Source organism: Neopelma chrysocephalum, unplaced genomic scaffold (genome assembly GCF_003984885.1).
Source record: "Neopelma chrysocephalum unplaced genomic scaffold, ASM398488v2 Primary Assembly neopelma1_90, whole genome shotgun sequence".
Lineage (NCBI taxonomy): Eukaryota > Metazoa > Chordata > Aves > Passeriformes > Pipridae > Neopelma > Neopelma chrysocephalum.
The window spans coordinates 1,198,046-1,221,121 of NW_020897752.1; the positions used below are offsets into that span (position 1 = coordinate 1,198,046).

A 23,076-nucleotide genomic window follows, 5' to 3' on the forward strand; every position below is an offset into this window, starting at 1 on the left:
GCTGCCCAGATTTTGTCTGTCCCCACCAGTTCTGCTGCCTCTGTGTGGGCTGGGTGCTCACACAGTTCCTGCAGAGAAAGCACTCCAGCCCTGCAGAGCTTTCTGCTAAGTGAGGCTTTCATCTTGCTTACCTTAAAATCATTAATATGCAAGAACTCATCAATGATAGACTTGCATTTTCTCTCTATTTCCTCTTCTGACAGTGAAGGCTTTTCTTGCACTGGAGCTGGGGGAGCTTCTGGCTTGGCTGGTGGAAACACAACAAAAAAACCCATGTTTGGGAAAGGAAAACCAGCATCATTTTAGAGACGACATTCTGAAAACAGAAACAACTGGAGCAGGTGAGTTCCCTGTCCCATCCTCAGGCACGGGGCACTTCTTGGACGGGGCTTGGAGCAATCTGGGCTAGTGGAAAGTGTCCCTGCCCATGGCAGGGGGTGGAATGGGATGGGCTTTAAGGTCCCTTCGAACCCAAACCATTCTGGGATTCTTTCCCAGCTCCATTCCCCCCTATGAACTCCCAGTATTCCCATAACTTGGTCTCACAGGAGCACAGCTGGCAGTGGCACAGGTGGAGCACCTTCAAAGCTCTCCATCAACATGAAATAATTAACTGGGAGCTGGTGCAGGACATGGCAAAGTTAAAACACTGACTGCAACGGGCAGCAGCCCAAGGCAATGTCCTGATCACATCCCAAAACCCTGGTCCCGTGGAGTCCTCTACAACATCCCAAAGCTCCACAAGGAGCGTGTGCCATCCGTGGCAGTGGAGGGATGTTTCCCAGGGAAGGAGCAGAACACTGGACTTATCATAAAGGTTCTGTCCACAGGGAACATCACCCTAAGTGTCCTCAGCGTTTTCTCACTAACAAATCAGCTCCAGCTGGCAGGAGGGAAAAGCAGGAGCTGCAGCACCAACATGGTGACAGACGAGTCACCCCCGTGGGTGCCACCCCCCTGCTGCACCAAGGCTGGCTCAGAAGGAGGGCTGGCAACAACACAGCACCAAAAAGCTGCTGTGAACCCCCTGTCCCAGACCCAAATCCCCACCCTGCCCCTGGGGAATGTTTGGAAAGGGCAGATAAGGCTTTACTGGGCACTGAAGAAGCATTTCTGAAGAACTGACACTGATTTGAGCCCATAAACCAGTGGGACAGTGACAGGATGGTGGGGGGTGCTGTGCTGGCTCCTGCAGCCTTTCAGGTCCACGGATCCTACGGAGGAGCTGGTGAGAGGGATGAGGCCCAGGCCTGCCTGACTCAGCTGTGCCCCCCTCCTGACAACACTTCCCACCCCTGCACAGAAACCTGTCACTGCTCCTGGCAGGTTTTCCCTTGTGCCTTTTCACACCTCCGGATCCCCCGAGCGTGGAGGAGCCGCTCACCGGGTTCCTTGGCTTTGCTCCTCTCCGCCTCGGTGCTGTTCCTGTCCATCTCCATCCCGCCCGTCAGCTGCTTCACCGTCTCCAGCATCTCCCTGCGCTGCTCCTCCTGCGCCTGATTGTCCAGGAGCAGCTCTTTGCTGCTGCTGCCCCGCAGGAACGTGTTGGGGCGGGACAGGGAAGGGGGCAGAGGTTTGTCGTTCTTCTCCCTGCCCGTGCTCCCGCGACTGCGGGACAGAAACACACTCAGGGGATGTGGCTCAAGCAACCCCTGCTAGGAAAGACACTCCATGGCTTTAGAGGAACTGCAGGGAAAAACAACTCCACGACCCAAACCCGACTCAATTTTTACAGCTGTAGTTACACAGAGTATAATGAAAATTAACTCAGTCTCAGAGACACACAAACACGAACATCCAGAGTGGACAGGCAGAGCCAATGCTTCCTAGAGAACACATGGAAAAGCAATGATGCCCCTACAGCACCTGTTTGACACGTGAGACAGTGGAGTTTATGAGTAAAGGCTCTGTCCTACTGTGAAATGGGATGAGATATTTGGATTGGATATTGGGAAGGAATTCCTGGCTGTGAGGGTGGGAAGGCCCTGGCACAGGTTGCCCAGAGAAGCTGTGGTTGCCCCTGGATCCCTGGGAGTGTCCAAGGCCAGGTTGGACGGGGCTTGGAGCAACCTGGGCTGGTGGAAGGTGACCCTGCCCATGGCAGGGGTGGAACAGGATGGTCTTTAAGGTCCCTCCCACACAAACCATTCTGTGATTCCATGAGACTTCTATTTTTTACCCATTTACTTAAAAATACCTTCCAAACAGTGAAGGCTCCCAGCAACAGGTGACAGGGACCTGCCCTATTAATTATTGTGTTAATGAGTAAGATGGGCAAACCAATTCCAAAATTGAACAATTTCCAGTTAAGCCCAAGTTTTAGGTGAAATAGGAGGGAAAAGATTAGAGGCACAACCCAGGAAAACACTACAGCAGCTCATGTGTACTGGAAGGAAGAACCAGTGGCATTTTAAATGAACTGTACATTTATAAACCATGTCTAGAGCTAATAAATTATTGAGGGTTAATACATGTTTCATGCTACAAGCTGGAGTGGCTGCAGCCCTGATGGAATCAGGGTGTGAGAGAGGCTGTGTAGCCTTTTGTGGGATGTGGGAGCACGGCCAGGTCAGTCACACCTGATGGGAAGGGTCACACACGGTGCTTTAGGCACATTTCTGCAAGGTTTTAGGTCTGTTTTTCTGTATAAATAAACCTGCTGACCTGGCTGAATTCACAGCCATTAAATCCAACCTATTTACTACCACATTTTATCTGAAGAGCTTTTAATCTGTTATAAACAACCACCCTTAGCTGAAGGGTGAAGCGGAAACTAAAACATTCATCGAAAGGGCTTTAAAAATTAATTCCACCCATCTCTCCTACGATATTTTAAAATACACACGTGTTTAAAGTTAACTCAGAAGGGAAAACAGACACAGCCATTCCTGGAAAGGCAAGGAATTCTTTCTGAGTGCTGGCAGGCAGAGCAGCAGGTGCAAAGTGCAGATGTAGAGGCAGCCAAGAGCAACACTCACCTCGTTAAGGCCCTGCGGGATTCGAGTTCGGAAGATGCGGATGAGGCAGAAACGGGGGAGACTGGAGGCTGCAGGGCAGAAAACCTGTTCAGACTTGTGGCACTTGGTCGCAAGGAGTCTGGGGATTGTAAAGAACAGAGCAGAGCGACGAGGTCAGGAGTGGTGACACCTCGGCATCACAGAGTGACACAGCAGCTGGGTTTGGAGTGATGGGGAGAGAACTGCAGGGAAAAGGCTGGGCCTGCCCTGCTTTAGCCCTGACTGTCAGGAGGGCACACAGGGAGGGGAGGAGACTCTTCGGGGTCTGCAGCTTCCTCCCGAGGGGCAGCTCCGACCTCTGCTCTCTGTGAGCAGGGACAGGACCCAGGGAACGGCTGGAGCTGTGTCAGGGAGGGTGAGTTTGGATCTCAGGAAAAGGGGTGATCACTCCTCTCCCCAGAGGGTGGTTGGCACTGACCAGGCTCCCCAGGGCAGTGGGCACAGCACCAAGGCTGCCAGAGCTCCAGGAGGGTTTGGACAGTGCTCTGAGGGACATGGAGGGGCTGTTGGGGTGTCTGTGCAGGGCCAGAGGCTGGACTGGATGCTCCTTGTGGGTCCCTTCCAGCTCAGGATATTCTGTGATTCTGTGGACACATGGCTGGGGACGTGGGCTGAGGGGCTGTACATGAACAGCTGATCCCTAAGTGGAGCAGGATCCCCTGGACCTTCCCCACACCAGAAGGTGTCCCTGGCCATGGCAGGGCATGGAATGAGATGAGCTTTAAGGTCCCTCCCAACCCCAACCATTCTGGGATTCTGTGATTTATGGACAGAAACAGCCCTGTCTGCTACTTCAACAGGTTTAGCTGCAACCCTGGGACGCAGAGGAGGGCAAACAATGTCCTGGCCATAGGCTGGGAAATTGGGGTGTTTTGTGCAGGGCCAGGAGTTGGACTTGGATGATCCCTGTGGGTCCCTTCCAGCTCAGGCTATTCCCTGGTTCTGTGGCTCTGTGAACCCCACCCAGACCTGCTCTCTGGCAGCACAGCCCAGGGTGAGGATCCATCCCAACTCACCCATCTCGCTTGCCTTGGCTCCACCACTGCTGCCCTTCCCCCAGCTGCCCAACTGGGCTTTAGGCACGAGCTGAATCTTCTCATCTATTGTGGGCTGTAAAACACACCACAGCGGTCCATGACAAGGGCAAATCGTACAGTTTCATTACAAATGGGGTATTTTTTGGCAACAATCCCTGTTCTGTGAACACCAAAATACACTTTAACACATTTTTAGAAGACCAAACCCTGGCCAAAGACAGAGGACATCAACAACGAAGGGCACCACAAAGAGCCTCTTCCAAAGGTCAGTGAGAAACACTCTGACATTCAGAGTGCAGGAGCAGGAGCAGGAGCTTCTTTTTCCTGGGAGTTCTGAAGCTCAGTAAGGTGGAAAAGCTCAGTATATCAGAAACTGGAAGACATTCAGTTTGTTTGTGATGTGCAAACCAGTTCCACTGTCCATTCAACCCTCCAGTCATGGCCTTGGGGGGGAATGAATCCAGAGGGCAAAGGATGACAACAGGTCACAGAACTTGGAGGTAAGTGGTGTCTGACAAGGACAGAACATGGATTTTACATTGCTCAGTGGGTGAATTTATTGACCAGGAGGCTGTAACCCCACAGATCTCTGGTGAGCTCCTCTCTCCTTCCAACAAAGCAGCTGCTGTGGAACCAGTTCCATTTGTATGGAACGGAGGAGAGGGGCTTTTCCCAGGTGAAAAGCCCAGGCAGAACAGGCTGAATCCCTCCTGCTAATGAAGATTTGGAGTCTGTTTTATGACCTCCAGAAGGAACAAACTGATTGAATTTGCAGAAGGGCTGCAGTCTGTCCAGGTCCTGGTTTACAGCTTTGCAGGAATCCAGGCACTGAGTGTAAAATTCAGGGAGAGTGACATTAAGTGGGGCGAGGGAACGTTTAGGAGTCACTTGATTTATGTGAAGGCCGGAGTTCTCCTCGGTGAGAAAACCCAGACCTGTTCTGAAGATTAAAAAAGGAGAAATCTCCAACTTCCCTAAACCTTCAGCCTGACAAAATGTCCCAAACCCACCACTCTGATGGTGAAATAACAAGAAGATGCTCCTCTGGAGGATGGCTCTCAAAGTTTATCACACACTGGGGGATGCAACCAGGCCACAGAGATTCAGAAACACTCTGAAAGGAGACACAGCTCTTCCCATTCTCCCAGATCCTTTCAATCCTGCCATCTGTGACACGTCACATTGGACGTGGCCTCCTCCTTTTATTGAGGAGCAGTGTCAGAACAGGGTCTTGAGAGCTTGAGGCAGCCAAGGAATTCCATCAGACGGGTGTTTGAGACTCCTCAGTAACAGCCAGGGATGTGCTGCATCCCCATCTCACATGACACCCCGACTCACGTTCTCATGACTGAATGAAATGCAGATTTTCCAACTACAAGAACTTCTGGGTGACTAGAAGGACACTGTGAACCTGAGGAAGAATGTCTGCACGCTCTTCTCCCTCAGAACAAACAGAACAGGAACATCCAGAAGATAACAGAGCCTTCCCCTGTGCTTTATTTATGCACAGTATTAACTCTGGGGATTCAAAACATCCCAGCCCCAAGCTCTGCCCTGCACACACTGTCCCAGTCTCTCCTGGAGGGCACATCCAGCAAGGCAAGACCTTGGCATTTTTACTGCTCTGAAGGAGCCCAGTGCTGGCACCTACCTTGGTGATTTTAAGGAACTTGGTGGGGTCCAGCACTCTGCTGTTCTTTGCCCCCTGCACAGTGTTCCAACCGCCTTCATCCACCCGTGGGACACCTGCAGGCAACAAACACAACCACCCTCAGCTCATCCCACTGCTCCAGGCTCCACATCCATCCCCCAGTCGCCTCCAGGCTCCAAGGAGAGGGACCAACCTGGCACATCCCTGCTGAGGAATGTCTTTTGCAGCCTTTCTTCACACTAAGATGACACAACCATCTTAGTTGTGTCACACAGCCTGCCTGACTTTATTCTTACAAAACAGCCTTGACACAAAAGCTCTCAGCACTTTAAGGGCTGGTTTTGGTAGGGACTGTTCCTGGTTGGATCTCCCTGTGCTCTGGACACAGCTGTGGGTGTTGTGTGTTCACAGCTCACGGGAGGAGCAGGTGAAATGCCTTCCCTGACCACACTTGTTCCACACATTTCAGCAGTGCTTGGTCTGACAAGGAACCCCTCAGGCACTCCCAGGTTCCTCACCTTCTCCTGACGCCACTTTTAGGATAATTAAAACAAAATCTACACATATTTTCTTTATGCTCTGTTTTTACAGCACTTTCACGTGACAATCCTCAGTACTAAAGAATCCCAAAGGTGACTTTCTCCTTGCCCTGCTCTGTCCCAGGGCACTGTTCCCAGTCACTCCAAGTTCATCTTCAGGCAGTGCCAGGCCCAAGGGCCAGGAGCAGTTTAAGGCAATGTCAAGACACTCCTTCATGCACAGTCAGCACCTCACAAGTTCAACAGCTGAAGACAACATGGTTACTCTCCAAATTAAGTGCTATTCCCCTGAAATGAGACTGTGGTGCACGAGAATGGATGGCAAATCTGACTCCTGTGTAATAACTTGTTTCCCAGATCCCTGGCAGCCTGTCACAAATCACACAGGGTTTGCACGAATGGAAAACTTCAGCACTGTTGGCTTGTGCTTGGTTCTTTTCACTCACGGGATCTGCCCCTGAAAAATCCCCACAGCCAATCCAAGGCAAGTCTGTTCCCTCTCCAGCCTCTGCCATAATCAATTCCCTCTGCTCTCTACATTCAGGAATAAAGCAAACCCAAGAGATTGTTCTCTTTTCTGTGGGGTTCCCTCTATGGCCACTGGATGTGAAACAAGCAGCCAACGTGGCTTTTACTTTACCTGGTCTCCTCTTGTCTTTGGTCATGAGTTGTTGTACCTTCCTCTGTTCTTCCTGCTCTTCAATCTTGGCTTCTTTATGGATCTGCTCGATGGTCTTGGGGCCCTGGTCTGCTCTCCTGGACACCCAGTTGCACTGGGGAAGAGGCAAACATGTGCTCAAGGAAACTTCCAGGGAATTCAAATATCACAAACAAGGCCTAATCCTCCCACCCTTGTCATGTCTGAGAGGGGCTGGAGAAATTCTGTGGAGCTGGGACACGTTGGGGACATGGTTATTCCAGCACCAGAGGCCAATTGATGTACTCTGGTACAGAGCCTGTGCTGGAGAATGGAGGCTGCAGTGAAGACCTGACTGAATTCAAGCCATGTGAACCCCCAGCAGCTGCACATTCCCAGCTTCCCACTCTTTCTAGGTTCAGAGGAGAGAGAAGGACTAGAGGGAGGCTGCTGTCACTCTCTGTTTATGACTGACACAGTTATTGGAGCCTTTCCTCCGAGCTTGGGGGAAAAAACGAAACCCTGAAAATAAAAAAGCAAGAAGTGACTGATTTTATGTGGAGCTGGTGCTTTGCCATTCCAGGGATGGTGATGGCTGAGACAGGAATCCTGCAGAGAGAGGTGCAGCTGCCTCTGCACAGAACATTTCCCCTGCTGATGTGTCCACTCAGCCATGCACTGCCCAGACCCTTCCAGGCCTGGAATAACCAGACTGGCCCTTATCCTGCTACAGCCTCAGCACAGCTCTGGGGGTGATTATGGGCCCTGCAGCCAAAGCAGTGACTGCAGCCTTCAAAAAACCCAAACCAGCTCCAAACCAGCTGTTTGGGCTCTGAGCAAGACCCTCTCAGGCCTTTGGTGGGGCTGTCTGGTGGCCAAATCCGAGCTGACACCGGATTTTCCTTCCTCTGGGGGGAAATGAATGGTGCTGGGAAGGTTTGTACCACACACAGTCACATCTTCACCCTGCACTGCACTTGTGCTGACCACGGGCACCCTCAGGGCAAAGGAGACATTTCCTGTCCTTGACCAGTCAGATTTTTGGGAGAAGGAGCACAGATCTCCCCCTAACATCCCACTTGTGCTGTAAATCCCTGCTCTTGGATGAGAGCTCCTCCAGCCCTGACATGCAAGGGAACATGACAGGCTGGGAAAGCTGGGGAAGTTCACCTGGAGAAAAGAGGGCTCTGGGGAGACCTGAGAGCCCTTTCCAGGGCCTAAAGGGGCTCCAGGAGAGCTGGAGAGGGACTGGGGACAAGGGATGGAGGGACAGAACACAGGGAATGACTTCCCACTACCAGAGGGCAGGGTTAGATGGGATGTTGGGAAGGAAATGTTGGCTGTGAGGGTGGGGAGGCCCTGGCACAGGTTGCCCAGAGAAGCTGTGGCTGCCCCATCCCTGGGAGTGTCCAAGGCCAGGTTGGAGGGGGCTTGGAGCAACCTGGGCTGGTGGAAAGGTGTCCCTGCCCATGGCAGGGAGTGGAACTGGATAGGCTTTAAGGTCCCTCCAACCCAAACCATCCTGGGATTCCTTGATTCAATGCAGTTGGCACCTACCAGCCTTAGGTCTATCACATCCTGGAGCATGAACCGAATCCTTGAGGAGGTTTTCCTCTCTTTCACAATCTTCTCCATCTGATTAAAATACTGGTCCATGCGGGGCTGGACAAGAAAAACATCGGTATCAGTGTGTTGTGGAGGAAAATGAAAATACTCATTTGGGGGGAGTCAGTGGGTCCTGCATTCCAGCATTCCTGGGGACATGGAGCTGCTCTCCAGAGAGGTGACTGCTGGCTCTTGTACACCCCTTCCAGGTGGGATGTGCAGGCAGTGAGGCCCAAGAGTGTGGGCACACACCCTCCTTGTGTTTTTAATTACCCAAACAATCAACACCCTCTGCATGTGGACAGTGAACATTACATCCATTAAAAATATATCTCAGTTCCTCCCTGTGCTCACCCCAGCCCAAGAAAAAGTGGCTCAGGGAACTAAATGGGTACAAAACTAACCCTGGTCACACCATTCCATGGTTCACTCCCCACTGTCTGAGCTGGGCCAGGCTGAGCAGCAGCACCACAAATCCCAGCGAGAGCAGTTTAATGGGCTGCGCTGAAGGATAAAATCCCACAACCCCTTTTCATCCAAAAAATCATGATGTGATGGAATCCCAATCAGTTCATACTAAGCCATGAAACTGTATCATTAGAGGAGCCTCTGTTAGGTCTAAATTTGGCTCGTCAGCCTCCAAAAACCTTTTTTCCCAAATGAGGGCTTGGGCTGTTTTAAATAAAGACTTTCAGGGCAGTTTTCTAAAGTGTTTCCCATTCCCTTCACTAAAAACCTTGCCCTTGTAGTTAAACAAACAAGAAAATCCTCATTAAAATTTGGTTCTGGCCTTGCTTTGGAAAGTTCCACCTCTGAGAGCAAATGTTTCCAAAGCTAGGAATGATGGGGAAATATTTCCAGTGGCCTTTGTTCAGAAGTTTTAATTACAGCAATGAGTAACACTTCAGCTTCAATAAAAACACATAATAAAATGTCTACCCCATTAACAAGTATTCTCACTCAGTCTTGGTAGAAATAAGAGATCCCAAAGACAGGACACAGCATCTAGGATAACTCCCTTGCTCCACTGTGCCACAGCTCAAGAGTCCAGGATCTGACAGAGCCCCAAAATGTTGCCTTTTACAGGACTCAAAAAGGCCAGAACAGCATCCAGGCCTCATCCAGCCTGACCTCAGCTTACAAGTCAGACCCTGTTTTGTTCCCAAAGCAGATGGGAATTCAGTCCCTGTTTCTGGCCCTGTCACACCGGTGTCTGTGTTCACAGCACAGGGGGGTCAGCCTGGGACTGCTGACAAACTTCACTGTTCTGGTCAGAGCTCAAAGAACACTTTGGGGAAGTGCTTCCCCTTAAGGCTCAGGATTGATCCACCATGATCCCTGAGATCCAGCACGTGGAGAGGGAACTCCCTGCCTGGGGCAGCTGAACACAATTAGCTCCGTTTGTTTCCAGAGCTGAGTCCCACTGATTTCTGGCAAAACCCTCGAGGTTTTCATCCCAAGCCTGGTTTTTGCAAAGGAGAAGCAGATTGTGCCAAGAGAAGCTCACAGAGTGTGTAATGCTCCGTGCTCCAGACACATGTGCTGGAAAATGGGGAGGAGGACATGGGAGTGCTGCTGTTACAGAGCAGCTGCCCCAGCCCAGCCCAGCTGGAGACAAGGATGACACAAAATAAAGGCACCCCCAAGGCTCAGGTCGGGGTTTGGACCAGTTAATGAGGGTTTTTTAGATTTAAACTGACCAATACAATTAATTGGTGAATTTTGTAGGTAACATAAACTTTCAGTGACGCAGAGACAACTCTTAAGTATTAATGTTTTGGGAACTACAAGTAAAGAGGCACATCCAATCTGGAAAATATAAGTGTTGAGCACTTCTGGACTTTGTGTTTGGATGAAATCTTTGGAAACAACAACTGGAGAGCACTGTTGGAAACGACACAGAATCTATCACAGAGCAGGGAGCGAGGCCAGGTCATGACGAAACAGCCACAGCAGAGCGGATGAATTCCTCACGCTGCCTGGAAACTCCTGAAGGAAAACCAAATCCTCAAACAAAAACACCCCACACCCATCTTTCCAGCCCTGCCCAGGGAGCCTCATCCCTCGTTCCTGCTCCTGCCCCACCTTTGCCTTCTCGAAGTCCAGGTCCTTGCCGATGGTCGTGAGCAGGCGGCAAAGGCACTCGAGGGACTCCTCGTCGTGGTTCTTGAGCAGCTTCACCACACAGTCGTGCATGATGGCCTCTGTCAGCATCTTCAGCTTGAACAGCTCCCCAATGAACTTGATATTCCCGATGGATCTCCGCCGGGCTTTGTCCTTGGCCTCTTCCAGCTCGTCGTGGAGCCGCGTCTTCTCCTCTGGCTGCAAAACAGGAGAACAGCCCTGTAAAACCACACTCCCAGAGCACAGAACTCCACAAAAGATCCAGTTTGGAGTCACTGTTTACTCTTTTTCTCCTAAAGCCCTGAAGGATGCTGGTAAAAACCCCCTATCAAGGCAAATATTTTTTATTATCCTCAGCCACAATGACAGAAACAAACTCTCCATCCACCCCAAAATTCCCTCCCAATCGACTGCTGTCTCAAAAGGAAGTAATTTTCTGAGTGAGCTCTGAGATTTATGGGGAAAAATACCACTTACAGTGGTGGCAGCTTCGAGTTCTTTCTGCTTCTTTTCAAAGACGTCGTCGTCAGCCTTGTCCTTTTCAAACTCCTTCTGGCAGCGATTTAACAGCAACTTGCGGAAATTTACTGTGCTCCCGGGTTTGTCTGCCATGGGCACCTTCAGCTGCAGGGGAAGGAAGAAAAACATCAGCAGAAATCGGGATAAACTCCACAGAGGAGTAAAGTTCCTGTAAGCCACCCATAACATTTTATTATGCTCTTCATCCTGAGCCCCAGCGCTCCACGAGGCTGCGGAAGCGAAGCCTCACGTCCCGATTTCCAGCGGAGTTTTACACTGCAGATGTAAAGTCACACTCCAAACTTGGCTGACACCACCTCCGCCCGGGGATGGATTACATTTCCATCCACAGGATCCCTCAGAAACACCCACTGCTTAAAAACACTCCTGTTATGTGCTGGAGACTCGAGCCTTCGCTGCAGGAAAAAGGGTTATTTTGTCCCAAATTCACCATCTGGGAATGGTGACAGCCTGGCTTGGCACCTTGGGCTCCCTTGGAAATGGGAGACACTGAAAGGGGGAGGCCCTGGCACAGGTTGCCCAGAGAAGCTGTGGCTGCCCCAGCCCTGGGAGTGTCCAAGGCCAGGTTGGAACAACCTGGGAGGGTGGAAGGTGTCTCTGCCCATGGCAGGGGGTGGCACTGGATGGGCTTTAAGGTTCCTCCCAACCTAAACCATCCTGGGATTCCATGAGACGATTCTGTGAATCCCCTGCAAACCAGCATCATGAGGGGTGGCTCTAAAGGCAGACCTAGTCCTGACTACACTCAGGATTTGTGCTGCAATCTTCCCTTTGCACGTGTACCTGATAAAATTGGAATGGATTTTTCTTTCTTTCCTTTTCTTATTGGAAAAAAAAAGACTTGAATGCTGTTTCTAGTCCTTCTTAAGTGCACAAATATTAAAACTAATTCATTCATCCCTCCTACCTTGTGCCTTCTGAAATCTAACTGCTTCCAGGGTTAAATAATTATTAAAATTAATAGTGTTAATCGGCATTTGAAGCCACATTATGCCTTCCCCACTCTCTCCTCCTGCAGCTCTTACACCCAACTGCTCCCCCAAACTAGAAGACACCCACCAAGCTGAGCACCCTGAAGCCCCAAAAGCACAGAGACAGACACAGTTGGTGTTTCCAGCCCAGATTTTCCCAGGATTAACCTAATGTGGGGTAAAAAGCACAGGTGGGACTGGATGAGCCATGATGAACCATTCCATGATCCCCTGAGCCTCCCCAGTGTGACTCGTCACATCTCACGACCAGGCAGAGCGAAGAGTCCTCAGCTCCAAACACATCCCCCCTCTGCCCCAGGCACGGCCAACAGCCAGAAATGCAGCATTAATTCATCTACTTCACACTCATAAACTGAGTCTCTCCCCACGTTCCTGTCCCTGCCCAGCAGCTCCAGGGGTTCAGCACACAGAGACATTTCCCGCTGGATTGGGCGGCTCTTACCGTCACCAGGCACCGGCACATGTTGGCGTAGGCCACGGAGAAGCTGGGCTCGTCGATGGCCTTCTCAAAGACCAGGTCAATGACTCCTTTCAGCCTCTCCTCCGTGTCCACCGTCAGGTCTGTCACCTGCTTCATGAGCTGGTTGAACATCTGGGGCGTCAGCTTGTTCAAGATGCTTCGTACCTTGCGGAACAGCTCCTGCACGACACACAAACTGCCAGGTCAGGCACAAAGGGGGCCAGGAACGAGCCAGGATGCAGGTCCCAGGGGAATGGATGGAGGTGTCCCACAGGGATGCCCGGGAAGCTGAGTTACACACCACACACTCTGCACAGCCCAGCCCCAGTTCTCACTTGGCTACCAAACACCACGGCTGTGGGGAAGGATTTTTGGAAACTCCCAAGTGCTTTTTTCAACAGAGGCACAAAGCCCTTCCTGTCAGAAATGCTCTTCTTGATATCAATTTAATCCATGAGATAGAAATCAACAGGGAGCAGCCTCTGACTCCTTCAACCACTTCTCCTATACTCAGATTAAGGTGTTTTGTTTTTTCCTTTCCAGGATGATAATTAGGACAATGCTACCATTAGCTCCAAGAACAGAATTCCACTATCCTTCCAGACCATCCCAACTTATCCTACAAATTACAAGCCTGACCACCAGACAAACACTTCTGCCCAGAGCGACTGTCCCACAGAGGAGAGGAGGGGGAGAAGGACAGAGGGAGCTTCAGATGGTGCTTGCTGGGCTGGGCAGGACCAACTGAGGGATTTTACAGAGGAACTTCAGTCTTGGTGAAGTTCAGAGAAGAAACATGGTCTAAAAGGGGATGAAAAGTAAGTTCTGTGCTGGAAGTGTGAGGCTGTTTGCTTTAGGATGGGGACAGAAATATTCCTGGAAGAGAGGTAGTAGGTTGTCTGGTGTTCCCAGTTTAACATACAGGACTGGCATTTAAACTCCAGGTCAAGGATAAACACAAGAAAAATACCATCAAGGGAGGGGAAAGTTGGGATTCCAGCTGGAATTCCTTGCCCTTTTGCAGTGTGTGACACAAGGGTGAAGGCAGGTTACCCCCCTCGCCCTGGGGCAGGGTGCTGTACCCTCAGATGTGCCCACCAAAGCTCTCACCTGGGTTTTGACATTTTCCGGGTCCTCGGTTTGGTTTTCCCTCTTCAGGCTTGGCTTCCAGGCGTTCTCTGCCTTCTTCAGGTGGACATCCTCCTTCACACACACAGTGATGATCTTCCTGGGCTCCCTCCTCTGCCCCGGCTGAGATCTCCTCGGTCCAACATTCAACAACTAGGACAAAAACATTCCTTGTTATATCCCCTTTTAAACTCACTCCTGGATAACACACTCTGGGCTCACGTCAACACCCGCCGATGGCACCACCGACCACCAGCACCTCCTCTGGGACTCTGAGGAGTCCCTCCAACCCAACACACTGCTCCAGGGTGGTCAGAGGGAACATGGAGACACCAAACACGCTTCCCTTGGGCAGCTTTTCCCAAAGCAGATATGGGATGACGCCGCCCACCCGACTCGGTGACGCTCCGGACGCTGCTGCAGCGGGACAGGACTGAACCCAACGGGCCAACACGGCCTCTGGGAAACCAGGAACTGCAGAACTGAGACACCACAGCAAAGTGTGTGTAAGGACTAAGTCCTCACAGGTGTATTTCAAACGTGCCATCCCAGGCAATCAGGCTACGATAAACCAGCATTTCTGAATTCTCTGCCAGAAACGTTGAGTTTTACTGGTGATTGCTTCCAACGGAGCCATTCTGAGATGGGAAATACATAAAACACTCTGGAGGAGCACCTGTGCAGCTCCTGCCTTGTCTAAATATGGATCCTAACAGAGGTAGGACAAACTCTGTGTGGTTTCACAGAAGGGTGGGGAGCACAGTGCTTTGAAACTGCCCCCAGTGCCTCTGCAGTCCTGTGGAACGTGACGCTCCTCCCGGACAAACCAGGCACAACAACTGCCAAAACTGGGGAGATTTTCACCAGTTGTACAAGTGGTAGAGCCCAAGACGCCCCCAAACCCCCTCTTCATCATCTGGGGGCTTCTCATTAAGGACTAAAGGTACAAGGTGCTGGCAGGAGAGTGTTCTCCCCCCCACGTTCCTTCAGATTTCTGAGCTCATTTATCAGAGATGTCCAACCTCAAGGTACAAATTAATGCAACAACAAAACTCCGTTATCAAACCCGGTACTTCCCACGGCCGTAATTCGTCTCCTCAGAGGGCAGCAGGCAGCCCCTCGTGGAGGATGGGCCATTTCAAACACTGCTCTGCTCAACAAAGGGAATCAACGAGCACCAGAGAGGCCAAACCATCCTGGTTATTCCAAGAGCTTCACTGAAGAGGAGGAAAGGGCTCTTGGCTGGTGCCTCTTATGTCACAGATCAGCCCCAAACCTGGGTTTGTGTTCTTAAAAAGCAAAATCCTCCTTCAAGGCAGGAGTGGGATGTGTGAGTTGAACCACTTGCCTTTCACAAGGTGTGTGTGAATGAACACAGTCACTGGCACTGCTGGAGCTCTTGTCTGGGCTTCCTCGTGGGAGAACAGCACCAGAGGAAGATGTCAGAAGACAACACCCTCATGCCATGACATGCTCTGTATGCCAAGGCAATGCCTGGGACAGGGCTACATGGAGCAGCATGTCACCCTGCTGCCCCACCACCCAGGAAGAGCCCTGTTCAGATCCCCTGGCACACACACAGATAACCCAGCAGAACATTCAAACTCCTCTGGGCATGGCCATAGTTCACAGCATCATTAAGGTTGGAAAAGACCTCCAAGGTCATCAAATCCAACCCTCAACCGCTTGGAAGGCAACCACACCAGTTGATTGCTCCTGAGAAATCAACTCTGGAACAAGACAGGGAGAACAGGGAGCCTTCACCAGCTTTTGTGTGTTGGGCATGTTCCTGAAGCAGCCACGGACCCCTCCCCACGGCCCCTGTCTGCCCCCGCCCCGAGCCCTCGGTCGGCACTGGTAGGGCACAGCAAAGCCTGAGCACAGCCCCACCTTCCCACCCCCCCTCTGCTGCTGCTCCTGTTCACACAGTTCTGCTGCCCAGGTTCTGACCACGCCGCAAACGCGGAGAGAAGAAACTTCCCTCCAGCTGAAAAACCAGACGGTAACGCAAGAGCCGCTCATCACACACCTCCTGCCAGGCAGGAAACCAGAGCCAGGCTGGGAGGGTGCCCTGCAAATCCAAACCTTTGGGCTCACTGCCCCCAGGGACAGGGGCAAAGCCAAGGAGAGGTGACCTGAGCCACCCCATGTCCTGCACAGAGGCAGCTCTGGGCTGAAGGACCTCCCAGGCTGTCGGGGTGTAACGCACGGGGACAGAGCCGCAGAGGTTGGAGCTTCCTCGGGGAAGGCTCCATGCATATGTTCCCTTTTAGAGCAAACAGCCCTCCCTGAGGGAGGCAAACTGAGGGATGCATGGAGCATCTGTGCATCTCCTGAGTACCAGCCTGCCACGTGTCACAACCTCCTCACATCCAGCCGCCTTCGAGACCAGACCTTTCAGTGCATCAACAGAACCAGGACTTTCCTTGAGGTTCTGTGTTTTCAATATCTGTGAATAAACTCGGTTCAAACTGTTCGATTAGGTTTTGAATCAGTGAACAGCAGCTGCCTTTGAATGTGTAATAAAATAATACATGGATCAAACTTTTAACAGAAAAAATCTGGGGTTTTGGTTCCAGATTTACACGGCAGCAAGTTCAAGAGGTGCCTGAGCTCAGGCCTGGCCTTCTGTACCCCAGGCCATGTAAATAAAGATGGTTCTGAGGCACCTGCACTGGGATAACCTTTCCCACCAATGGCACGGAGCAGTTACCAAGTGTTCCTGTGTTAAACTCCATCACTTGTCTTTGGATGAAGAGAGGGGAAAGGAAAGCAGAAAGAAAAGGGACAAGACTCCTGCAGAGGAGCCAAAGACTCAGAGCAGCACAGCCCGACCTGGAGCTCCCACTCAGGCCACAAGTCATGGAAATGCTTTAAAACATCCAAGGAATTAAAGAATCACTTCTCCCTCTACAAGAGGCTTCAATGCTGGGAGAGGCTCTGCCTTCCAAGAAGCACAAGAATTGAGGTGACTCGAGTTTCCATCACCTCTCAGGAAGGACAAAGCAGACTCATCCTGCCACGGGCACAGGGACTGACCTGTCCTCTCCTCTCCAATTTATCTGTTTGCATCTCCTCACCCAACGTCTTGCCTACACCAAAAAGCCCTTCCAGCTGGATTCTGCTCCTGTGCAATTACACCCCCTGTGCCACCTGATGCAACATTTGTTAGTGCCAAAAACACTCACACACAACACGTCGAAGCGAAAAGAAAGAAATAAAGACAAAAGCCAAGGAAGCAACACAAAAGATTCTCAACGTGCCGGAAGCTGGTTAGCGCTGAGCTGCTCCACGTTATTTCGGGGCAAGGAAGAGGCAGTGGGTTGGATGGATCATGGGCATGGCCTTGCAGAGGTGGGATGGCCGGGGACAGGCAGCACACGCAGGGTTTGCCATGCCAGGGAAACGTCTGGGATTGCTGGGGGCTGCGAACCCTCTGATCCTACAACCGCCGGCGTCATAGGACAGGCTGGCTGAACAAGGTCACCTTCCAGCCCTCCTCCAGAACAAGGCAAGGAGAGGCTCTGCTCTGCAAAGGCGCAAATGTGAGATGTATGTTATGTGCTGAATGCTCCAAATGAACGGGGTAAGCGGGACTTACCTTTTCTCCCCCTTTCCACAGGTCTGCAAAGTGCAGACCCTCGCGGATCCCGCTCAGGCCAACGTCCCAGCATGCCCTCAGCTGGTGATGTCCCACCCACCACTGAAGACTGCCTAGAGGGGTACAATGCAAGTCTGGTTTCGGTTTTTTTTTAAACAAGGTTGCACCTTTTTGTAAAGTTTTCTGCCAGTCGTTCTTTATCAACAGTGGGCGTTGGGGGGAAAAAGGCAACTCTACAAAAAGGTGCAAAGGCTGGGGGGGAGGGGGGGATTTGGCTTACCCCTATCGGCAGGTTCCTCAATGGTGGGTGAGGCGAGACCAAGAGAGGGCATGCTGGGGGCCCGCACCGAGCCAGGGAGGGCAATCCAGGGTTGCTCTGCACTTTGCAGGCCTGCGGAGAGAGAAAGAGCGACAGCGACGTTACCACGACACCGAGCGGCTCGGGACACTCAGCACGGGACGGCAGAGAAGGCGCCTCAGGACAACCTGCAAGTCCTAAACGTGGGAAGCACCGTCGACCTCAGGAGGTTTTGTGGACCAGGTGGTGCTCAAGAGAAATCACAGCACCGAAGCTACTCCAAGACACCCCGGAACAAGGCGCCGGCCACGACGCTGCTCCCGAACCAGAGATGTTACACTGAGTCAAAATCACCAGGTTTGACTCCCAGAAACCTGCACACTTGGAAGTCAGGGCGATTCAGAGAACTCTTCTGAAACCAGCAGGTTTGAAAGACCAAGGATGGCTGTGTCATTAGACACATCTGGATGGATACACTGGATGTATCTTAAGAGATGAAAACCAATGATTGCCCCCAATGGAGTCGGTGCCCGTCCTCCAGGGTGGCACGTGCTGGGGGCACCTGTACCCCAAGAAAAGAGATGGCAAAGGCAAGAGTGACGAATTCAGAGAGGGATTTCAGGATGTGGGCACAGCCAGACACAGGGAAAAGAAGAAAAAACGAAAGAAAAGGCAAAAAAACAAGGAATGAAGTGACCGCAGCAACACATGGAAGCACAACCAAAGCAAGAACACACAGGCACCGTGTGCATTTTTTGTGTTAGTAAAATCTGTTTGCTCTCTCGGTGTGTTTTGTGGCACAGCCTCCCCCGAGGACACGCAGACGCCGGGTTGTTGTACGACGACGGCGCGACCGCACCCGCGACCGACGGGTCCTGGGGTGGAAACACCTCCACCCCTCACACGGGGAAAAGGGAAGGAGACCAAGCCAATACGTACCAGTGACAAACATCCACAACGGTCTCTAATGTGCCTAAACTTAGTCAGCCAAGCAAACCTCACCCCTGCATTCATCCTGCCAAAACCAGAGCCACCGGCGCAGCGGGAGAGGCCCGAAAGCCTGAGGATGGACTTCATCGGTGTTAACGCCAGTTTTTAAAGGAGCAAGTTGGGGTAAACTCACACTTCCAGACACGTTTCTTCCCCCGGGGGCTTGCCTCCCAAAGTCAGCAAAGGCTGGGGTGAAGTCTGGGCCTCGTGGCAGGATCCGGGGGTCCAGCGTTCGCAGCGGCAATTTCGGCTGGTTGACCTGCACCGTGGACAGAGCACACACACAGGGCTGCTCAGGGTGCTGAGCTACCAAAGGTCCTGTCACCTACAGCCCACCTCTGATAAACCATAACAGGCGTATTTAATATCCAAATTAAAGCTTTTAACGAACTTTTAAGCGAGTTTTATGCCTCCACACTTAACACCAAAAATGAGTGTTGAATTTAAAATACATCTTCTATATGCAGAGGGACTACTGAGGGAACAGGTGCAGTTCAGAAACATTTCAAGGTTGAGCAGGAATTATGGAAGATAAAACAGGCAAGAACATGGGCCTGCCTTGGTTCAGGATGACAAAGCTGCCACCTTCCCTCAAACCAGTGGCTTTTGGGCTAAAAAGGCAAATGGGCAACCGAGCCAAGGAACTCAAACACAGATGGGGCAGGGAGAAGCAATCACAGGGAACCAGGAGGTGGATGAAACAATTTTGGGAACAAAGCTGTGTTTTACAATTTGCCTGGGTATGAAACTCAGAGTGGAAATGTTTCTGCACAGGAGGATCACCTGTATCCTGAAATCTCGAGAGCAAATTTAGTGGTACATCAAAACCAATGAACTCCTCAGTTCTAATGAAAGCAGAAGGAGGCCTTGGTGTCAGCACTGAAATCCCAAGCCCAGACCTACAGCAGAGACAATCAGCTCTGGAACGAGGCTGCACAGAAGTCACAAAACTGCCTGGGAATCGAGGTCTTAAAGATCTTTTATTAGATCAGCTCATAAACAGTGACACAACTGCTTCAGATCAAAAAAAGAGTTCACCCAAAAGCTTCTCTCTGCTTTTTAACGATTGAATTGATCTGATAGGAGCCACTGGCCTTGTCTGGATCCATAGCTCTTCATGGCTGCATCATTTTAAATTTTAATAACAGCCTGGTATAACTTAGACAAAGCCCATTAAAAGCACTTTGGTTTTTGATCAGCTGTGCACACTCATCAGGCACCAACACCTCTGTCTGAAGAACTGTGTGGTGTGACCAATGATCTGCCTTTCCCACCAAAAGCCTGCATGGAAAGGGTCCAAGCACAAGACATGCATTAGGGATCTTTATTTCCATCAAGCCCCGCACGTACCTGTTTTATGGGCTCTCCTCTCACCTTGTCGAGCACCACGTCGCTGATGGGAGGGAGCCCCTCCGGCTTCTGGATGCAGGCCGGCATGAACTGGATATCCAGCAGGAATTCCCGGTCGTACTGCTTCTTCCCCTCTGGGTCCAGGGGCTTCCACTGCTCTATAGGGAGAGAAAGGCCCTGAGATTCCCAGGAGACAAACCCAGGCGTGGCTCCAGTAAATCTGAAGGGAAGAGGTCGTACAGTTGCCTGGGAAATTGTGATTTATTTCCAGTGTGAGGAGGGGAATATACATGGCATCAAAGGGACATAAACAACGGGGAGTGGAGAGCCAGGTCCAGAGCAACCACACACAGATCTGGGCACTAATTCCAGTCCTAACCCATTGATTCCAGTTCTCACTCTCCTGCACGATATGACGAAACAGGGACAATTCCCAGATTTTGGGTGAAAATGTAGAAGTTAAAGCAGTGTAAAAGGGAGTGATATACACACAGTCAAGGAGAGCACTGCATGGAACAAAAATATCCTTTGAAAACATGAAAACACGGAGCTGTGAACAACCCAGGCTGGAGATAACGGGGGAAACAAGAGAAAACACAACCACAGGCCACAATCCCAGAATTCCAACCTTCCACCCATTTTCTGGAGGGTTTTCTGGGTGTGGAGAATCCTAAATCCTAAAACCTACATGGAAAGTCAGCACCTGGTGGCCTGGAGACGCGATTTTCAGCACTGGCCACACAGTTCGTTTGAAATTAGGGAAGAAAACATGTTTTATCTGAAGGAAAACATCTGTAGGAGGTGCTGCCTTTGGATCTCGCTGATGCCAGAGGGCTCAGCATTTACCCAGCCCTTCAGGTACTTATTATTTCCTTATTTCACTCCCTGTCCATTGGCTTTGGGTCTCTGGGATCTCACCATGCACATCCTCGCAGAGGCCACAAACAGGGACTTATTCCAGTGATGGGTTTTAACAACTGGGAATGAAAATACACAGAAGTAATTACGAATTTTGGCTCTTTGTGTAGTTTTATTTCTGCAGAGCTTTGGGATAAAGGGGGGCAGGACTGGTTTGCCTGGCTAGCTGCATCCCAGCTGGAATTCCTGACCTGTCCACTGTGCCACACTGCCCATTTCTCATGGAAAAGCTCTGACAGCAACAACAAACAGTTTATGCGTAGTTTCCCTCTCCTGGAAAGTTCTCAATGAGCTGTTTCAACGTGAAGACCAGCTGGGCAGTGTCACAGGAAGGATCCCCAACGCAGGGAGAGGCCGGGATCAAACACACAATTCCTTCAAAGGGCAAAAATTCCCCTTTATAGAAAGAGCAGGGCTGAAATCGAGGATTATTGCACAAGTCCAACGTGTGTTGCTTTTCCAACCCCTCCAGCTGAGTGAAAGGACATCCAGATCCAACTGGGATTGTTCTGACTGCATCAAGTGTTGAGGAGAGACAGCTGATGAATTATGGATTAACTCCAGGAAGTGCTTGGCTAATGAACTGCTCAGGTACCCTCAGTGTGTGCTGAACTACCAGGAGGCCTCTGTGTTTCCTCCCAACGATCCGATCGTCCTGAATTAATAAAACCAAAGCAATCGAGGTCTTTGTCAGAACAAAGTGGTGCAGAAATAACCACCTTGGTGTAATCCCTTAATGGTGCTGCTCCTTGTCCAGTGCCTGGTCCACCAGGCTCTCCAGGTCCTTCCTTATTGTTATTATACTCTTTAATTTCTGGGCTCCTAAAAAATAAATAATTTATTTGGAAGGAGCTTCACCTGAATAAGAAACGGCTTAAAAATTGGCAGCAACTGAGCGTCGAGGTCTCTCTTAATGAGGTGAATTAACTGAGCTTCAGGTCTACAAATTATCTTCATAAATAACAAAACATCCCTTAGATACACTATACCCTAATTGGTGGGACAGAGCTGGACAGAACCTGGATTGAAAACCACAAACTGTTTCTTTTCCTTACTCTTCTGGAAATCTGAAGATCCTTGCAACTGTTCAGCCAGGAAGTGAAATCTCTATGAACACACATATTCATATTTAGGACCCAGCGAGCACTTTCACATGTCTGATTTCAGAGGTACATCTGAAATAATGGAATTATTTATGGAATTTATACGGAATTCCTTGGGTGGTTCTCAGCCGTCGATCACGGGAACCAACTCACGGCCATTTCCACAGTGCTGCAGCCAACACCCACATCCACAATAAATTCAAGGAACTGGGGATTTTCTCTTCTCCTCTTCATGAACAACAAGTGAAAAATAAATTTTCCCCTTGTGCTGCCCTAGAAGGTCTCTCAGGGCCTGTTGGTTAGTGCACCCTGGCAGAGCTGGACACGGCGAACACTGAACCCCCTTCCACTCATCCGTGGGGACGACACGTGGGGTGTCACCAGCCCTCAAAGGAGGGAGGCAGAAAGGCCAGGAGGGAAGCAGGACTTACCTGGTTTGTACTGGTACACGGGCCCCTCGCTGGGGGTCTCTGTGCAGCCGGAGTGTGGCTCGGTGCCCTCGCCCTCGGAGACGCTCTCGGCCCCGTTCCGCACGGGCTCCGCCTCCTGCTCCCCGTTCTCCTCCACGGCCTTCGCCGCCTTCAGCTCCGAGGGCTCCCTCTCCAGTTGAGGCCCATGGCTCATTTTCTCCTGGTCAGATTCAAGTACTTTGTCTCCTGAAGGTTCCTCCTCTTCTTTAGGCTGGAGCACAGACAGAGGCAGAGGTTTGTTGAAAACACCCCGACAAACCCAACGCACGTGAAACAACTCTTGGCCGATCCACACGACATTTCTGGGGCAGCAGGAACACAGATGCATCTCACACAGGGATGGGGAACACCACAAGAGCCACCAGGTGATTTATCAGCTCATTCCCATGGATAACCCCCCCAAAAACTAACACTGCAACTGGAAAGACTCAGCGTTGCCCATGAGATTCCCAAGGGACTGGATGGAAGGAACTGTTAAGCCATGAGAAATCCCAGCCTGGAAAGACAACCCTGCTTTCCTCCTCTCCTACCATCCATGGTAAAGGGATGGTAAAGGGGTTCTTTTGGGGGATCCTTCCTGTTGTTAACCGGAGCAGATCCCACTGAGGAAAGTACA

General features: G+C 51.0%; 1 protein-coding gene across 13 annotated transcripts in view; it reads right to left on the minus strand.

The window, feature by feature from the left end:
* Positions 1 to 23,076, minus strand: part of EIF4G3 (eukaryotic translation initiation factor 4 gamma 3) — a 144,151-nt gene that overhangs the window by 13,243 nt on the left and 107,832 nt on the right. For 12 of the 13 annotated variants that reach the window (XM_027693140.1, XM_027693139.1, XM_027693137.1 and 9 more), the window contains 15 exons: positions 22,422 to 22,671; positions 19,970 to 20,127; positions 18,753 to 18,878; positions 17,612 to 17,722; positions 13,713 to 13,883; positions 12,585 to 12,782; positions 11,088 to 11,234; positions 10,572 to 10,808; positions 8,439 to 8,543; positions 6,885 to 7,017; positions 5,706 to 5,800; positions 4,034 to 4,127; positions 2,979 to 3,096; positions 1,385 to 1,608; positions 132 to 247 (listed from right to left, as the gene is read on the minus strand). In XM_027693140.1, the coding sequence (XP_027548941.1) occupies positions 132 to 247; positions 1,385 to 1,608; positions 2,979 to 3,096; positions 4,034 to 4,127; positions 5,706 to 5,800; positions 6,885 to 7,017; positions 8,439 to 8,543; positions 10,572 to 10,808; positions 11,088 to 11,234; positions 12,585 to 12,782; positions 13,713 to 13,883; positions 17,612 to 17,722; positions 18,753 to 18,878; positions 19,970 to 20,127; positions 22,422 to 22,671 (2,283 nt within the window). The remainder of the gene's footprint in view (positions 1 to 131; positions 248 to 1,384; positions 1,609 to 2,978; positions 3,097 to 4,033; positions 4,128 to 5,705; positions 5,801 to 6,884; positions 7,018 to 8,438; positions 8,544 to 10,571; positions 10,809 to 11,087; positions 11,235 to 12,584; positions 12,783 to 13,712; positions 13,884 to 17,611; positions 17,723 to 18,752; positions 18,879 to 19,969; positions 20,128 to 22,421; positions 22,672 to 23,076) is intronic. The other variant, XM_027693132.1, reaches the window with a different exon arrangement.